Source organism: Oreochromis aureus, linkage group 3 (genome assembly GCF_013358895.1).
Source record: "Oreochromis aureus strain Israel breed Guangdong linkage group 3, ZZ_aureus, whole genome shotgun sequence".
Taxonomy (NCBI): Eukaryota; Metazoa; Chordata; class Actinopteri; order Cichliformes; family Cichlidae; genus Oreochromis; species Oreochromis aureus.
Window position 1 is genome coordinate 9,043,351 of NC_052944.1, and position 19,268 is coordinate 9,062,618.

The following is a 19,268-nucleotide window of genomic DNA, read 5'->3' on the forward strand; positions in this document are numbered from 1 at the left end:
CCTTATTTCCCAATAATGCGATACAGAAGACAGGATGCATTCCTTGGTCTAATTTAAACACCCAGATGCTATTTAATGTCTATTTTCCTAAGATTTTAATATACAAGTTCTGTTCCATTAAAACACCAGAGAGCCTGATAATCCAAGGTTAATAATTCAGGTCAACCTAGCAGCTTAGGTCCTTAATTAATGAACAGTCATTTGCACGAACACACACTACGCTGATTACACTTTGAATAACATTATAGCATATTATTGCCAGATGAGGGAAAAAGAGAAAAGAAAAGCTGAAATAAAAAGATATGTTGAGGTGGGAGGAAAATAAAGCCAGAGCCATTGGCGGAGACTGTAGAGGTGACAACAGGAATTAGGACAGCTAAATTTAACTGTAGGGACCGTGGCGGTGGCGGTGATGGCAGTATGGGGTGACTGTTGGGTTTGCTGGGGGTGAGACAGACAGAAATTATTCCGACTCCTCACTTGTCTTTCTCAGCGATTCGGTTACATTTAAACAGCCTTAGGGTTAATCTCAGAACTGAGTAGCGATGTGCAAAGCGGTTCTTTCTAAAAGGTCGTGCTTCACTTGAAACAGGTCATTAAAAAGATTTGTTCAAAAGACACTTTCACCAAATCACTGACCAGAGCTTCAATTACGCAGTTCCACTCACTGACCCACAACACGGCTGGGAGTTGCATATTCCTCATGATCCCAGGTTTCTGGAAATGTAAGGATTGTGACCCTGACAGACATGCCAAATTTAGTTTATGATTCAGCAGTCATTGGAGACAAACTCTTTCTTTCTCATTTTTGAGCTGTGGTTTGTTTTTTACAATCACTCATTCCCTGTATGGTATGTGAGGAAGTCTATTCCTCTTTGTGAAGGGTTTTGGGAGCTGGCTCATCTACTGGGAAGTTCTAAAAATTTGGGACCCGCCTGAAAAGATCAGGTGGAGCCTTTTGTATTAGCATGATCTGAATGTCTTTCTCTTTTGCCACTACAAAAGCCTTCAAGGATTATCTGTCTGCTTACTGATTACACAGATGTTCGCTCATCTGTCTCAGTCCAAACAAAATTTAAACCAGAATCATTATAACTGCTCTGACACATGCTCATCTCTTTTCTCCTAAATATTAGTTATTTACATAATAAACATAGTTATAATTGATACGTTTTACCTCATCTTCTAAGGTTAAGTGTGCTCTAGGGATTGAATTGTTTCACTCATATCACACTGTTAAAAAAAAATCCTAGAAAAACAGTAATATTCAGCAGCTTGTTGAAATAATACCATAAAATAACAGAAAATAACTTTCTCATGAAAATACGGTTATTTTCAGTAATGACAATACAGTTTGTTGCCCTAATTGTACATGGGATTTTGCCTTTTTCAAGTGCTTTTAAACATTAAATTAGGAACATGCTAATGTGACTAAACAATGAAATTACCTATAAACAAGGTCAATGAATGTGGCAATATGAATAATAATACTTAAATGTACAGAAATATACAGTTAACAGTTGGTTTAAATAATACTGGATTGCATGCCCTGGGACAGACTGACAGAGGCGAGGCTGCCATATCGCACCATCGGCCCCTCTGGCCTTCACCAGTAGGTGAAGTGTCTTGACCGAGGACACAACGACCAAGAGTGTCCGAGCCGGGGCTCGAACCGGCAACCTTCTGATTACAAGGCAAACTGCTAACTCATGAGCCACGATCACCCTAAATAGCAATAATTATTATTATTTGATGTAAAAAAAGTTTATGAGAATCATTTTATATATTTTTCCATAGCATTACATTTGAATTTAACAGTTCAATCTGTCAAATAACGGACACATATTTGTGAAATCATGATACATTTGTGAATGTATTTTAACAATCTAAATATGCATATGTACAGACAGATACGTTTAAAAAACAAGAAAATTATGTTTTATTACATTACAGTGATTTTACGTTAATTTACATCTGAAATGTGAGATCAGTCTATTTATGTAAATTTAATGATATTCTAGAAGAACAGAACAAAACTGTAAAATACACAGTAAAATACTTTTATATTAGGATTTTTTTTTACAGTGCATAGCATCACAGCAACTGCACCGGCATGTCGATCCACTCGTCTTCTACAGACCAGTAAAACAACTTTTGGCTAAAGGTGTGTGTCTTTAGGTTTATGTGGCTTTACATGCAGCCACATTAGGAATTATGTCATTGATTTGCCCACTACTGATCTTATGTTCAAGCAGGTAGATCACAGAAAAGAATGGCCTCCGTACATTTAGTGCATCTCTGCAAGCGAATTTCTTAGCACACGGGCAATTTCAACAAGAGGCCTGAAAGTTTCCATTACTTGTTAATCTGTTTTTATGTGCAACTTATATCTGGTCATATGAACTAGTTGAACTGCCAGATGGTGAAAATATTTTGTTTAGGAAAGAAATAGTGGAATAAATATTTAAGATGGAATGTAGGTGCAAGGAAAAAAGTAAGCTTTATAACCGTGATGAATGACATGTAATGATTCCATAATATGTTTATACCTCAGAAACACTCGACTATATCTCGGTCTTCAATTTGAGAGAGTTTGAAAATACTTTGTTCTATTCCTGAGTGAAGGGAATGAATTAGGAATGACAAAGCACTATACAAATTGACAAGCACAATGCAAATACATTATTCAAGAGTACTGCTGCTGTAAGCACATTTTCAACTTTTTGGAAAAGTAGAGGCAAAAATTAGCTTTCAGGTCTTGTTTGTTTAGCCAGTGCTCACCAAGGCTCCTGGTTGTGTGCGTGTGCGTTTCTGCGGTGGGAGTGTAGTCTTAATGTGGATATAGCGTTTTGTTTCACTGTCATTATTCTGCCCATTTCCCTCCCACCTTTGCTTTTAAAAGCTCTTACAGTAGAAATGTTTTGTCAGGCCTGCCTGTGGTCCCTCCGATACATGCCAGCTGACTGGGCAGCCTGAGCTACTCTATTTACAAAGAACAGACTTGCCATGAATAATACACGAAGTGCCAAGCACGGGGATGGAGACAAGAGAGCGGAGAAGAGGTTCTGGCTTACTTTTTAGCCGGTAAAGCAAAAAAAAAAGGAGAACCTTTTGAAATCATAAAACAAATACTTCTCTAGTCAGAGAGAGAATGCAAAGCTGGATGTTCAGCCAAAAGATGATTTATGGAGATGGGTCAAATCCTCCAGCAGCATCAAGAATGGGAATAAAACTCTTCTTGATTCTCTTAGAAGTACCGCAAACAGATTTGCTGAAATGCATTCATTATCAACTTTACAGCGATACACTTTCAACGTAGGTTAGAATGGCTGCATTCAGAGAGGAGCGGCTTGTCGTCATTGGGGGTTATTAATGGGGTTTCTGCCTTACTCAAGGACACCTGTCTACTTTGTTGTATTCATATGCCTGGCTTCAATCAATCCCCGGCCCTGCTCTGCTTGATTTGTGTGTCTGTGGTGAACAGAAAAATCATAATAATAATAAAAAATAAACCAACAACTGTGGAATGGGGTGCAGTAACCATATACGATGGCAAAAGTCTGAATAAATGTGTGCTATTAGCAGACTTGTAACACTAATTAGATGTGACTATACCTTTAGTCACATCACACAATAAAGCAGGAAATACAACTTTACATTGAATAATGAATATCTAAAGATAAATAGAGTCAAGGGGTGAATTAATGCATTAATCAATTTGCTATAATGCAGCTATGGGGCTCTGCATGGACACAAATGCTGAGTTGGACTTGCTAAAAAAGCAACAGATAAAATCAGAAAAAAATATGCTATTAACTGCGCCTTACAAAGACAGCATTAATGCCTGCTAAGTACTGAACATGAAATATAGAACTGAAATTTAAAAATACAAACTTTCTCTTGTGTCAGATTGTTAGGGGACTTCTTTTAGAAGGAAAAAGGCAGGCTGACTTGATTATACATTCCAACTGTGAAAGTCAAACTTTCCCTCGACAGCTAAGGAAGGGAGGCTTTGAAACCAGTGCCATCTCTCTCTCTCCCCCTCTGCAGGCGTCTCCGTCTACATCTTCGTATGCTCTCTATCTTTTGCTTGCTCTCATCTGTACTTGGCCCATCCCCACGTCACCCGTCAGAGTACAGAAATCAAAGACGCTGAAAAGAAACATGTATGATAATGTGGAGAGACTCAACACAGCACATCTCAATATAGTACCTACATAAAACACACACAGGGACATACAAGCACATACACCACGCGCACATACCTCCACTGAGTCGAACACTTTGAGTCGGGGAAATCAGGCGTACATATACTCGAGATTTGAAAAAGTAGTTTGTGAACGAAGTAATAAATTAAGCTGAAATACTTTTAAATTTTTATGTTTGCACAGAATAGCACTGAAATGACATAAAATTCCACCCTGGGGTTAATAATATGGTTCCAAAAGCTGTAAAGCTGTACAGTGTAATGTGCATCAAAGTACAAGTTTTTTTGTTCTGTTTTTTTCTGAAATAGAAGGGCAGTGAGGGATATTCCTGATTTATCATCCTCCGTGGCCACTATCATTTATCAGCTCACTGGGCAGCAGATTAAGGGCCAGTTTTAAAATGGCTCCTCGGCTGTGTTGCTCGAGCAATTCTATTACTGGTTTTTGAAATAGAGGAGAAGATGTGAGTACAAAACATATAAACCAGTGTTCAGGTAGGAGTGAGTTTATGCTACAATGACTTTCCTGATTTCTTTGAATATACTGTAAGAGCATGTACACTCAATATGTACACGTTTTGCAGGTTAAACGTCTTGTACTGAGAAAGCACAGGAAAAAACCTACTTAGACATATCTCATGTCCTTGAGAGCTCATTACTGTTAACAAGACAGTTACCGGAACAATACGGCCCATTTCCACTAATTCAGTTGTGATACATTTGACAGTAGGTAGACATTTACATACAGTTCATGAACAGCACACTTGATTATGTACATGCCCTGAATACATCAGAATATGAATGTGATTAAAAACTAAATGTGATTCTTGTGCTTTTTGTAATTTTCTGTGATTATTCCAGTCAACCCGACACAAAACTGCTAAACAAATACCGGAATTCATGGCACATGTTTCTCCTGCTCCTTTATTGCAATTATGCATGCACTAGATGTCTCATTTCCCTTTTTTTCACTGAGGGGGGAACAATGTCTGAGGAGTTAAATCTTGGCTTCAAATGAAGCGCATGTTTTCAAAACCCAGTTTAAGCCTCTTGCTAACACATAATCAATTGTGTGCAAATAAAGGATTCTTGTTCAAGGACACCAAAAGAGTTCAAAGACACGCACTGCCTAATGATTCTTCCAGCAAGAACCTCAACCTGCGTTACTTTTTCTAAAACCGATTTTACTTCTTTTGATTTCGCAGACAAAAGAAGTAAAACTCAAGGTTGAACAAATTCTGTTTTAATTAATTATAATAATCTTTATCTCTAAAAATGTATGGGGACAATACAAATTCTAGGATGGCCTCCACCTAGGTGAAAATTACGTATATATCACATAAACTTTGTTCATATTTTACCCTGAATGAAGTCTTCAGGGTTGAATAGACTTGAAAGACCACAATTACTCTAACATCCTAGTATTAATGTTTAACTTTCTCATGCTTTAAAAGCTTAATCCCCGTTACCAGCAACATGGGATTTTCCCCAGCCTACGGGGAGCACCAGTGGAAAAAGAGTGTAATTGGGGTTGTACGGGGTATAAAGGGCAGGGAGCTAGAGAAGTGGAGGAAAGGGACAAGAGAAAGGAGACGAAGGACAAGGTGAAGGGGAGACTGTCAGCTCAACTTATCGACAGCTCAACCCCCACTGGGATAAATACAAGAAAGGTGTGCATTTGTATGCATGCGTGTGCATCCGTGTGTGTACACGTCAGTCCTGATGATCTGCTATGTCAGCTTGAGTAAAGGTCTCCCTCTGTGCGGATGCCCTCAGGAAACACTGACATTCTCAGCTGAGTTTCTTATGTGTTTTCATGTGTGTGAGTGTGCAGCAAGAGAGAGACTGCCTAGCATCGCAGCATTTCCTCTGACCAAATCCAATATGTTGCCAGTGTTATCCAATATTTCAAGTATTTTGGATGCAGAGCCACTCCTAAAGCACTGGCTATTATTTCAGGTAGTCAGCACTACCGATGACTGATGAAAATTGGGCATCTATTTGTCCTGAAGCTGTCATTCATGCCAGGGAAGACGATATCTTCTTCCAGAGATGAGCCTCTTCTGCATGGCCAAAGGTTTGCTGTGCAAACATTCATTTTTTTAATTTACAGAAAGGCAGAAACACATTGTATGCTCCAGAAACTGATCATTTACACTTCTTGAAATGTTTGAAAATCATAAACCGAAGCTGAGAACAATGAATGGTACGTAAAAAGAAATAAAGGCCTTTTGACAGATTAACATATCCATCCTATCTGACAATGAGTCAAAACAAGTCAGAATACAGTAGAAAGGGGATTCAATAAGTGACATGGCATAAAGATCTTTAGCAGCTGCCTGTGACTGGCACCTGTGTAATCCTAACAACTGTGAAAGCGTTCACGCACACATCACAAGAGAATTTCCCCAAGTTAAGTTTACTTCAGTTTGATCGGAGGAACATGTGCATTGTATCTGTACCACTCAATCAGGTTCAGTATATTGGCACTAAAAAAGTGTGAACAAAGGAAGTAACAGATAATACACGTGTTAAATGATCAGTAGTGAGATAAAAAAGATTTTTGTGTGTTTAATTCTCTATAGCTTGTTCACACACACACACACACACACACACACACACAAATAATCCCCACCCCCCCACCACCTTTATTTTTCTTATTTCTAGGCTGAGTGATTTCAGTGCAATTAAAAGCCTCATTAAGTGTCCTTTACCGCACACTGTACTTTAAAATCCAATGCAATCTTTAATTAAAACCAACCATGGAGTGAAAAATCTGCAAACAAAGAGAAAACTTATTGAGACCAGAAGTAAGCTTCTGGTATTTTTACCCAGAGATACAGGCAGAAGTCTGGCCTACCTGCCAAAGCTGCCAGGCTCACAGACAGACACTCTGGGGAAAAGAGATGAGGAACAGAATGTTTGCTGAAACTTGAAGTTAATGATCTTAGCAGAAAGGGTTTAGAAAATCTACAATAGTTTTTTAAAACTGTGCTCACAGCTAAACAGATGAATTAAATGAGAACTACTGCTACTGTAATATTTAATATCTACCTCCCCAGCGAGCTACCCGTTTTGTCATGTATTGCACGTGTGCAGAGTTCTTAAAACATTTACACTTGTTGAAATTTTCAATTAATACAGTGCAAGCATTCCACTCACTACCTAAGTCTTATGCACCACAGGCCACATAATGTGGGCATCAACCCTCAACCAATCCCCTTCAAGCTCTTGAAATAGTGACTTCTAAAGTCCAATGGGCTTAGCACTGCCCTCTTTTGCAGAAGCCAAAAAAGCCTTTGCATGCCTAGACACTATTTCATTACTCACTCACACTCTATTTTCCACTGCTTTCTATCCATACTTTCATTTCTCTGCCCATACTTTCACCCCCCATGTCTGCAAATGGGAAGATAGCTGCAGTCTCCCTGGTCTCTCTCCATCTAGTTTTTAAAGCAGCCCACTACTGAAAAGTGGAGAGGGAGCTTGTTGTGGGTCTCTGTGTGTGTATTTATGGGCACAAAAGAGGAAAAAAAATAAAGTAATTATTCAGGATTCACACTGTGTTTCTGGCTTAATGAGGTGGCGGTTAATCGCGAGGTCCAAACAGCGGCACTTTGGGGCCGGCTGGCCAACAGTGCAGAGAGAAGATGGTAGTCACAGAAGGGGTGGGAGGAATGAATACCAAATCCAAGCATTAAATGATAATGCAATGCTACAGAGAATATAACAAAAAAAAGTGAGACACAGTCACACGTGAAAGGCAGTTGGCTTTTATGTCTTTCTTTTGGATAAAAACTGCTGATTTCCCTTGTTGGATCAGGAGGTTTGTGGTAGACTTTTTTTCCCCCCTCTATTTTGCCGCTCTGCTTACTCATTCCTCCTGAGCTTGGACTGAGTTAGCTGGTGATGAGAATGTGAGAGGGCTAAAGCCTCCCCTTAAGTCTGTCCTGATCCATGCTGCGTTGAGGACACGCTGTCCATGCTGAAGGTAGTATGACCTTCATCACAACAAGTGGCATGACAATCGATGTTAAGCCTAAACCAAGTGCATTACACACAGTGAGGCAGGATTCTGTCTTGCTCCGGAGACCAGCAGCCATCATTGGTGTTTTTTTATTTCGTTTTTTTAAAGCTTTTTGTTTTTGCTGTTGGTTTGCCTTTCGACTGAAGTACCAAGCAAACGATCACCTGTAGAGTTGGTAGAGCGGAGAAGAGCGAATGCATTTCAGTGATCGGCTTTCATTAAAGTTCGGTAAAGAGAGACGGCAAGAGGAACTTGCCGTGACCAGTGCTTGTTTAAACCTATCAAGCTCATCAAACATTAACAGTAGGCTAGCTGAAGCAAGAAACACAACACTTAGCGAGCTGCATTTGGTCCCTTTAGAATTCTTGAAGTCAACTTATTTGCTTACTCATATGGTGTAAATAAGAGACTCTAGAAATTAAAAAAAATGCATGCTGAAAACCAGATAGTGTCCTGATGAAGGTGTAAATAAATGTAACAATGATTACAGAACTTGGAATAAATAGTTGCTTGCTAGAAATTACATGCAAACATGTATTTTACAAATTATAAAGAAGCAACGCAACAAAAATAATAAAGGACAAATTGTGGTCAGGGTTCACAAAGACTCTAGATAGAGACTCTAATTTCAGTGGCAATCTTTTGTACCACAAAAGCATTCTGATGAGTTTTTTTTTCATGCTGCGTGTGGGAATGTTAATGGAGAAAACAAATCGAGATGAGATATAGGGAGAGGAGGCAGATTGAAACCAGCAGCAATGCAAACACACTGACACTCGGCGCTCGATTAGTATGCCTGACAGGAGTATGGACTGGCAGCTGGATTCGTTGTACACATGCAAGTTTTGTGCTAATGCCCAGCCAATGCATATAGCCACACAAAGAATTGCACAAACAGAGCACCTCCTTCCTGGATCTTCCTCTCCATCCCTCTCCGTCTCGTTTTCTCTCCGTTGTTCTCTCACTCACATAAACAGAAAAATGAAAGAGCAAGAAAGAAACAAAGTCCTCGTTCCACACGCTCTTACACAGCATCTCTGTCTGAGTTGGTTCCAGATGAATAAGGCAGAATACCAAGTGGCCCACTTATACGCTATGCAGAGACAAATAGACCAGTCAATCACTGCAGGCTGCAGCGGAATAACAAATGCTCTCTGGTATGTGTATGTGCGCGTATGTGTGTGTGAAAGAAGGGGTATGAGCTTTTTTATTATTTGCTGCTCCACGAATGCATCTGCGTGCACAAACATAGTGTTACAATGCTGGAAACAACCTGCAGTTCTAGATGAATGTAATGTGTTTTTCAGCATTACAGCAGACCCAGTCTGTTTCTACTGTTAATGAGAACAGGAGAAAAAAAAGAGCGATGCAGGAAAAAAGAGATACAAAACACTGTTGGAGCGGCTGTGTCTCAGAGGTGCTTCCAAACTAAAGCCTGCAGAGGAATGCCAAGCACCAATTTCATTCGTACCTCATCATTCCCTTCAGCCATATTTCATTTATTAACACAGCCCCCCCTCAACTGCCTTTCCAAAGTGCAGTGCTGTAGGCCTGCCAGACTAAACTGACCACTGAAGGTCACTGAAGAAGCAAAAACAATACTATTCAGCAGAATGAGAGCTGCTCTACAAAGATTAAATCTTTTAATTACTTCAGATATCCACTCAGAAGGACTGTGTCACACAAACTAGAAAAAAAAATGTATCCGGCATGACTGAGTGACAGACCATCCCCTTACCTGGGATGGTGTGGGGATGGTGAGGTGGAGGTAACAGGAAACATTGTTAACATGGGCTACACTGACCAGATCCAATATCAACTTTCTGTCACAGGGAAATTAAATGTCTACAGCATCACATTTTTTTTTTCTATAACATCAGTATCAGTGTCAGCTGCTAAGTCTAAATGAAATCGCTTCAGTGCCACTTACGGAAACACCTTCAGCAAGCAGGCAATTGTACTAAACCATCCACCTATTTTCTACCTCTTATCCAATCAAGGGACATAAGAGGGGGGCGGAGCCAGCTGTCATAGGGTAAGAAGACAGACATAGACATGGTAAATGGCCTGTATTTGTATAGCGCTTTTACTAGCCCTGCCTAAGGACCCCAAAGCGCTTTACATACCCAGTCATCCACCCATTCACACACACATTCACACACTGGTGGAAGCAAGCTACAGTTGTAGCCACAGCTGCCCTGGGGCAGACTGACAGAAGCGAGGCTGCCATATCGCGCCATCGGCCCTTCTGGCCAACACCAGTAGGCGGTAGGTGAAGTGTCTTGCCCAAGGACACAACGACCGAGACTGTCCGAGCCGGGGCTCGAACCGGCAACCTTCCGATTACAAGGCTGCCGGACATAGACAACCACTCACCCTTAGGGCTAATTTTGAATGACCAATTATCCAGAACTCACATGCATGTCTTCAACCTGTGGGAGGAAACCAGTGTACCCAGAGAGAACCCACTCAGACACAGGGAGAACATGCCAACTTCACCCTGCCCTAAATTGCTAGTGGAAACCCTCAAAACAAATAAAGAGACATCTTTCAGATAGCATGACACCAAAACTCCACGAAAACCACGAGTTCCAAAATTCTCCCGTTCAGTTGGTGAAGTAAAGTATTAAAAGTATTCAATAAATACACAAATTTTTTTGAACAATAATAATTTAATTAAACATGAAAGGAAAAAAACAATACATTTAACTTTAAATGTTTTTTCTCTGTGTTTTTGCTTCCTCACATCCCAGGTAGTGGACATGATTGGCTGACACCCAACAGGTAATAATATCAATAGAGACAAATAGCCTCACTTTATCTGGTACGACACATACGCTGTTATGGAATCTCTTCTATCTGTGTGTAATATCTTCTCCAGTGAACTGTGAATCTGCATTCATAAATAATAACTGCAGTGTCAATAATTCTGATAACCTTTCCACCTAGAGTGAAACAAACGACTCTGGGACTGGACTGCGGAAACGACTCGAGCTTTCTCCACTGAAAAATATTTACCACGTGAAACACGTTTCTTACTGTGTTATTGTGCGACTGAATTAAGCTGTAGGTGTGTGACTGTGCATGTTCGCACCACTCTGTTTTATGTGTTCGTGTAGAGGAGTGTAGTGCACATGCAGCGAGTGATTATTCGCCCAAGGACCCTCTAAGCTTTGTCTACTATGGCCACCAAGAAAGATCTTTTACAAACAACAGCACAAGAAATAATTACTGAAATAATTATGCATTTTTTTATTCCCCACAGAGAATGAAAAGCAGTGGCAATCACATATCTTTTTTATTAAGTCTGTTTCTGTGGCCAGTAACACCGTATTAAGATTGTGCGTGTACTCTTGTCATTTATTTTTGTTCACCATCTTTCTTCTTTTGATCACATGCATTTGAACTTTTTCTGTTAGAGTTAAAAGGCGAGGAGACCCAAACACTTGTTTATCCCAGATTTATTATGATTGTGCAAAAAGACAAACAAGCAGGATCCCTATTGGTAAGAGTCTGCAACTGCAAGTCGTCTGCATCCGAAGTAAACATGTTGAAATATCTCGGCATCTGGAGCACCCATTTCATATGCGATTTAAAATTGCTACCCAGTATCATATTTCCTACCTTGGTTTTTCACAGCAATTTGAAGAAAAAGAAATATCCTTGAAGTTCAGAGCGTTTGAAATTTTTCTTACATAGTGATAAGATTCAAGAAGTCCATGTTGTACGAAGAGAAGAACGTTAAGATCAGAAGCCAAGAAGCCAAAAGCTCAAGTTAGTGTGAGCTCTCAAAGTCAAAAGATGAAATTTGATTTTCATAGTTTCAAGCAGACAGTAATGACAGCAGAAGGTCAGGTCAAAAGATGCAGCGCTGTTGTCGGGGGAGAAAAGACAGGCTACAACAAAAACAGGCTACAGCAATGCATGCAAACTTGGAAGAGGCTGACATACTGCTGTGTTAAACATTTGGAAAAATGTGTCAGTTGACATCAGTTTAGTTAATGATTATTGTGCTGATTATTCCAGACTGTTTAACAGTTCTTCAATTTATCATCTTACAAGAAAAAAATACTGATAGGGCCTTAATGTTTTTCAGTTTAATTTTAATTAGCTACGCTGACATGTGAAAACTAGCCCATTGTTGTGTCGCCAACAAATTTGTGATGCCAACAGTTTTTTTTAAGCTGTTATGAATGAATATTATGAATCTTACACTAGTATGTCAACCCCTCGCTGAAAACGCATGATATCATTTGCAACAAGTTGTGAGAGAACTTTAACCAGCAGCCAACAGATCTGTAAAATTGCACTTTTATAAACAAAAAAAGATGAAAGGCCCGTGTCAGTGTTCACAGTCTTACATGTCTGAGATTTTCACAGTTTGATTTAAAGCTGAATCCTTAATAAGACTTTTCTGCACTGCAGACTCAAACTTGTTCTACATAGATGCTTCTTTTTTTCTCTCCAGTTACACAATAGATTTGATCGGGCTGCTGGTGAAGTCCTGTCCTCCATTCTACACATTCTCACAAAACAGACACGTCTTCCAGATTCTTCTACAGAGCACATGTTGGTTTACTCCCTGGTTCCTCATATTTCTACCTGTCATGTTCGAAAGCAGCACAGTAAAGCTGCTAACGCGCCCCACAGGCAACAACTCGAGCACAGGAATAAGCCTCCTTTTCCCTTTTCTATCATTTGCTCTCCCCTCTCAAGCAGCGAAGGATCTCTGCTTATCTCGGCATAGCTGTCATGCCGACAAAACACTTATCACCTTCTCCTCCTTGCTTGAGAGTTCCAGGAACCAAAAGAACACCTTGCTAATCAGCTTCTTACTATCATGCCCGGTCATATTCTGTATAGCTAACCCAGCAGCCAATATAACGAGGGAAAAAGCACACAATAAAGCTGAAGTCTATCACAAATAAAACATGGATTGGTTTAAAAAAAGAAAAAAAAAATCAGCAAAGAAGCCGAGGCTGGTACTTCTTAACCCACCACTTCATGAGCAAACAAAGACTTATGCAAACAAGTCTATTAGCCTGTCACCCTACTTGTGCCCTTGCTTACATCAAGCCTGTGAAGAGTGCTGAATGCTAATTGTACATAAGCTCCAAGTTACCAAGCAGCACACTGCTACAGACAGAATTATTAAACAATGCAATATTTATTTATTTTTTTTAAAAGGTATAAAATTAGCTTCATAATTTAGCTTTAACAGTTAACAACATCATGCACTAAATCCAGAATAATGAAAAATCAAACCTCACAGTCAGGTTTCTTATAACTTATAGTAAAAACTTCCCATCAGACATCTGGATATTTATGAAGTCATTTCCACACTTCAGTCAAGCTAGTTCACACTTAAGTATAGGGTGCACAGCTACTTCACCCTCAGTAAATGCATTAGCCACAAGCAGATTAATAGTACGAACGTACAAGAGGAAAAAAGAATGAAAAGCATTGACCTAAAAACCACACAAGTGACTAACCTGTTTCTCGCTGTTCTCTACCTTTTTTCTTTCACTCCCCAACTTCCAGCCACCCAGCAGGGGACCGTGTGGCAGGGACATGGGACTTAGATCACTGTTTCTCCTCACAGCATGTGTTGGCACTCATGGTAAATTTCATGGTGAAGTTAGAGTTGTACAGGGTTACTCTGAATAACAAGACAGTACCATCACCATCTGAAGAGTAATGGATGAGTCCAGTCTGTGTGGCCCTACTGCAGTCCGATAATGACTTTACCTTGTTAAACAATGTTTATGCAAGCTGTAGAAGCTTGTTAACATTTGACTGCTCACAATTAAAATATCCTAACATTAGCTAATAATTATAACTATCCAATTAAAGTCATTATTATTAGCTAATGTTTAGATATTTTAATTGTTAGCAGTCAAATGTTAACAAGCTCTGCAGCTAATTTACAAAACGATTTTTTAGTTCCAAAATGAGACACCGGATCTGTGAGGATGTGTTCATGTATGTATAAATACAGCACGAGAACATCCATCTAGTAAATGACGGCTTGAAGATTCATGCAAATGTTTTCCAAAAGAACTTTAAATTATCATTTGGAGAACGCTCACCAGTCACTGTATTAATACAATACTGATCTCTTTCATTGACACTCTGAAAGCAAACTTACAAAGTTGCCTGTGGAGCTTTAACTTTAAACCACTAATCAACAGCTAACCACCACTGAATATGTTTCCACCGCATGACTCACTGCACTCACGCACCTTTCTAACCATTTTTAAACAATTAAAACAAAAACTTTGACTTACGGTCGTTGCAAAATGAGCCTCCATAGGACGTCATGCTGCAATCGCAGGTGAAGCCCTCCCACTGCTGGAGACACACCCCCTGATGGTAGCAGGACTCCTCCGTACAGGTGGTACTGGGTCCTGAAGACAAAACCAAAACACACAGCATCACATTTTTAGTTCAATCTCATTCAAAATTAAATATTTCTAAGACCAAAAGGCAGAAGCAAACGATCATGCAGTCCACTCTTCTGGGTAATGAGAGCAAAGGACACATTTTAAAGCTCCATGACTTTCCCACTGTGGATTACACACACTATTGACCCAACAGTGCACCGTCACATCGGCTGGCAAGATTCACCAAGTGTTTTGCCTTTGTTGACTGACTGAAATGGAAGAAGACAAGACTTTCCAAGAAAACCAGATTTTGATTACTTGTGCTCAAAATAAAGATGGTAATGGTAAAATGATCATGCTAGAAGGCAAAAGAAAATAACTATGAACTACTGTTATAAGATTAGGATACAGATCACATGTTAGGAAAACAATGGTTCTAAAAATAAATGTGTGTGGTGGCTGTTGTGTTGGTGGGGTTTCTCATTAAAATCTCAATTAAACACAGACATTTTCAAAGAACCATGGTTCAGTGCCAGACTAATTTGTTTCCACAAAGATAAACAGACATCTCACTGTGCCCTTTACAAGTGGTCCAATTAAGAAAGACACCCTACCCCCCCACCCCCGTGCCCCAAAGTTATAAAAATGAAATGTTTTATTTTGTGTTGTTTATACGCCAGTTTGCATTTAATCATTAGTTTTTAATAATCCCGGGCTCTCCCCACAGCATGTCTTTTGTCCTATCTTTCTCCCCTTACCAACCAATCACAGCAGATGGCTGCCCCTCCCTAAACCTGGTTCTGCCTGGTTTGCTCCTGTCAAAAGGGAGTTTTTCCTTCCCACTGTCGCCAAGTGCTTGCTCATGGGAGGTCATCTGATTGGGGGTTTTCTCTGTATTATTGTAAGATCCTTACCTTAAATATAAAGTCCCATATATGAATCAAAGTGAACTGAATTGTTTCAAATTGTCCGCTTTCTGTGTTAACTATGTTAACTGCCTCCTTATTTACTCATTAAAACGATGTTCCCTTGAGGAGCTAATAGAATATACTGTCATAAGCAAAAGCCATTGAATTATTTGTTCATTCTTCCTTTATATTACTCACGTTACCTTTGCATTGCTTCCTGAGAACTCATGAGAACTTGCTATTAGGTGCCTTAGACTTGTTGGAGCATAAAACTCCATCTGTTATGTTTGCTCCAAATGTTCAAGAAGAGGTAAAAAGGAATTGAGCACATATCTCCATTACCTTGCTGTTGTCAACCGGGTGCTCGACTAGCAGCTTGGTTACAACTTGAACATCTGCCTACGTACCAATAGTGTTCTTAATTGGAGTTTCTTAAGCAAATATTTCATCAATCCTTGCAAAAATTATTATGTAGCTTACGTGCTTTTTAAAAATTATTTGTTTAATTATTTTGCATAATTAGAAAATGTAAATTGAAAGCATTTTGTATTTATCTTAGACATAGACTCTGCCCATTTTTTTGCTTATTTCTCCTGTCTTGAGCTAGAGTGACTAAGCAACAGTGCTTTTGTACCTTGACTTGAACTCTCTCAGTCTCCTTCACTTCCTCCCCTCATCTTGTTTTTTGTTGTTTTGATCCGCTGAGTCAGTAGGCAGTTACAAGAGAAAGCTCAATGTTCTAGCCTTTGTCTGGCCTTATCTCTGGAGAGACCAGACCAGCAGCCACCTCTGACCACTCTGTATCCCCAGTCCACAAGCTAACAATGACCTAAGAACCAGGTTGGTGCGGACGCTGGCAGTGATCCATATCCAGGAAAATAATACATCTAAAAAAGTCACCTTCAGTGGTCTTGCTTTTTCTTTTGAAACCCAGCAATTTAAAGATCTAACCTACCAAAAGATCAATCATGTAAACAGTGCTTCTTCTCTGGTATACATGGTTGGGGGAAAATATTTTGAAAGTGATTATAGTTAAATTAGATAACCAGTCAGAATTGTTTTTGATCTATTCCTGCAATATCAACAAGGGAAAAAATGGTTTTGCAACAGCCCCAGGACTAGATATACTAATATTTGTCAAAAGAGTCCACCGTTCCAAAACTGGTCAATTACTACTGCTCAAATCCCTGGCACATCAAATCATTAACTAATATTAGCATCCATTTCTGGTGCCTGCGGGATTCAATATGATAGCTTAATGCAGTTTTAAACTCTGTTTGGAGCGAAGTAATTGTGGTGTATAACTGTAGGCAGGTAATAAGGCTGGCTGGCAGAAGTAGCAGCGTTAGGGAGCAAGAGAAGGGGGGGGGAGCTGGATCACTACTGCATCTAGTCGGCCAATGCGGTCCTCAGGGAAATCAAGTCTGTGCTCTCCAACGTTCTGTATGCCATTGAGACGTGGTGGAGGGGAGTTAAGGGTGGGGTGTGTGGAAGGGGAAATGCTATAGCCAAAATCTACTGTTGTACTCAGGATTAACTACCCCACACCATAGCCATGCAGCCTGAGACATGGTGGCCAGCCCGGCGCAGCGGAGGTAAAAACATGACAAATGCAAGATTGATGAAGCAAAAGCCAGCAAGGGTGGAGCGCTGCTGAGATTTGCCACACTGACAATAACATTAGAGGGGAGAGATGCTTCCCTCATGCAGGTTTTATAGTGCAATAGAGAGGATATACAGAGGACAGACTGTAAAGAGTGTCCTGAGCTCTGAGAATTGGGCGTGGCCACTGGCGATATTAGGTAATAAAGTATATGGAAAATGGACTAGGTTACTTTACTTCAGTGTCTTAAATGGTAGCTTAGTTAAAGAAGCAGGCTTATGTTAAAGCAGGTCACAATGAAACTTAAAGAAAATAGAGTTACTATTAAAAACAAGATTTTTACTCATGTCCCAAAACACCAAACTCAACTCCCGAATTGTTTCCTCATAATTGCAGTCAATATGTAAAGTGAGAAACTGTTGAACAGCTGGCATTCTCTAAATGAAATGACTCTTATTAATATCAAGACAAGTGTACTCTACACTAGATGGTAATCATTGCCATTTGATTTCCCCCTAGTGACTCACAGGTATGATAATGATTTAATGATTGATTGAGTGATCTCTTAACTTTAAACAGTTTAATTGCATATTAAGCTCAGTATATGACAGCTGCTTCTTCTGCTTACCATCGCAGCCTCGTTCCACCTGGCCCACCCTGTGGAGGGCATCTGCGATCAGGTCAGGGAGTCTCCCATTCAGGTCCACAGAGGCCAGACAGCCCTGGTACCCGTCCCGAGATGCAATCAGTTTGGGCAGATTGCTGTACATGCTCTTTGTCACGCCACCGATGTACAGCTCCCCTGCAAAACACACCCATAATAAGATCAATGAGAAATAGCCAATGGAAAACATTAGTAGAAATCCTTTAAATTTACTGGTTCATTTTAGTTAAAAAAACAAACAAACAAAAAAACTAAATTTTGATTTCTAACAGCAACCAGTGTCAATAGAATGCTTTTATACAACTTGGTGGCAGTATAAAAATGGGTTGCCAAATATTTCAGTGGTCTAGAAATAGAGCAATGATGGAAATACATGCCAAATAATTACATCCGTATTTGAAGTATCCCTCAGTGACTGTAATCAACTCAGAAATGGATTATGAATGCATAGCAATCTGTGTGTATGTGTGTAAATTTCCAAAAAATCAATTTCATTATCTCTTGGAAATCTAAAGAGATATTCAAATTTAAATGTTTACTCTAATAAAGTCATTTTTTGAACCTTTACGTGTTGGACATCAAATGTCAAAGAAATACTTTTGATGACGGAACATAAATCCTGCTGCATTTGCCGGTATAAAATGTCAGATACTATAATTTAGTTTTTGAATAAAAAGCACAGTTATGGATAAGAACTTGAAAATCATGTTAAACAGCATAATAACAACACCAAGTACTGAGACAGTGGCTGCTGGTAAAATGAGCAAATCATTAAGCCATCTGTAGTTACATGGGGTTCCTATGAATGCCACACTATGCTTGTGCACTGTGAAGACTTGTACCATCAATGTTGGGAGGTTTTCTCCTGAGAGACACTCTGACAAAAGGCTTGTCACTGAGGCAGCAAGAACATGTCTGAAGAACATGTTCTATTCAAAGAAACAGCTTAGAGTTGACATGTAAACTGTACAGTAGCAAGCCACAAGGATTGGCAATGTCATGTGAAACCTGTCAGTTGTATTCCACCAACATGTCCATGTACCGCACTCTCATGGAGTGCAACATAAACATATAAAGCTCTATAAGCAGACAGAATATAAGAATCCTAAGCAAAATGATAAAGCTGAGTTATGGAAAATCTCAGTGCTCAACTACAAATGAAGGTCTCTTTATATTACTACATAAAAGGAAATAACCATCACTTTTTCTGTCTTCCAATTATTTTCCCTCTTTCTTTTTGTATTTCAGCCCTCTGTTCTGGAAAGTTTTGCAGAAAATGCCAAGTGAAATTATGATAAACACAAAAAGGCCTTTGATGTAAGTGCATATGAATAAACACGGTTTGAAATGCTTCAGGCTTTTCATATCATCAAAACTCCTACTTTACGCTTTATCTTTAAGAAGGCATAAAACGAGCATCTGGCAAAACCTTTCACACAGGGGCAAGATCCTGCTACAAAGACAAGGCCATCTAAA

At 39.6% G+C, this 19,268-nt stretch overlaps 1 protein-coding gene across 1 annotated transcript in view; it reads right to left on the reverse strand.

Annotated features, from left to right (window-relative positions):
• Positions 1–19,268, reverse strand: part of nrxn2b (neurexin 2b) — a 654,120-nt gene that overhangs the window by 269,464 nt on the left and 365,388 nt on the right. Inside the window, exons 15-16 of the mRNA XM_039609711.1 lie at positions 17,757–17,930; positions 14,522–14,641 (exon numbers count right to left, since the gene is read on the reverse strand). Coding sequence (XP_039465645.1) covers positions 14,522–14,641; positions 17,757–17,930 — 294 coding nt within the window. The remainder of the gene's footprint in view (positions 1–14,521; positions 14,642–17,756; positions 17,931–19,268) is intronic.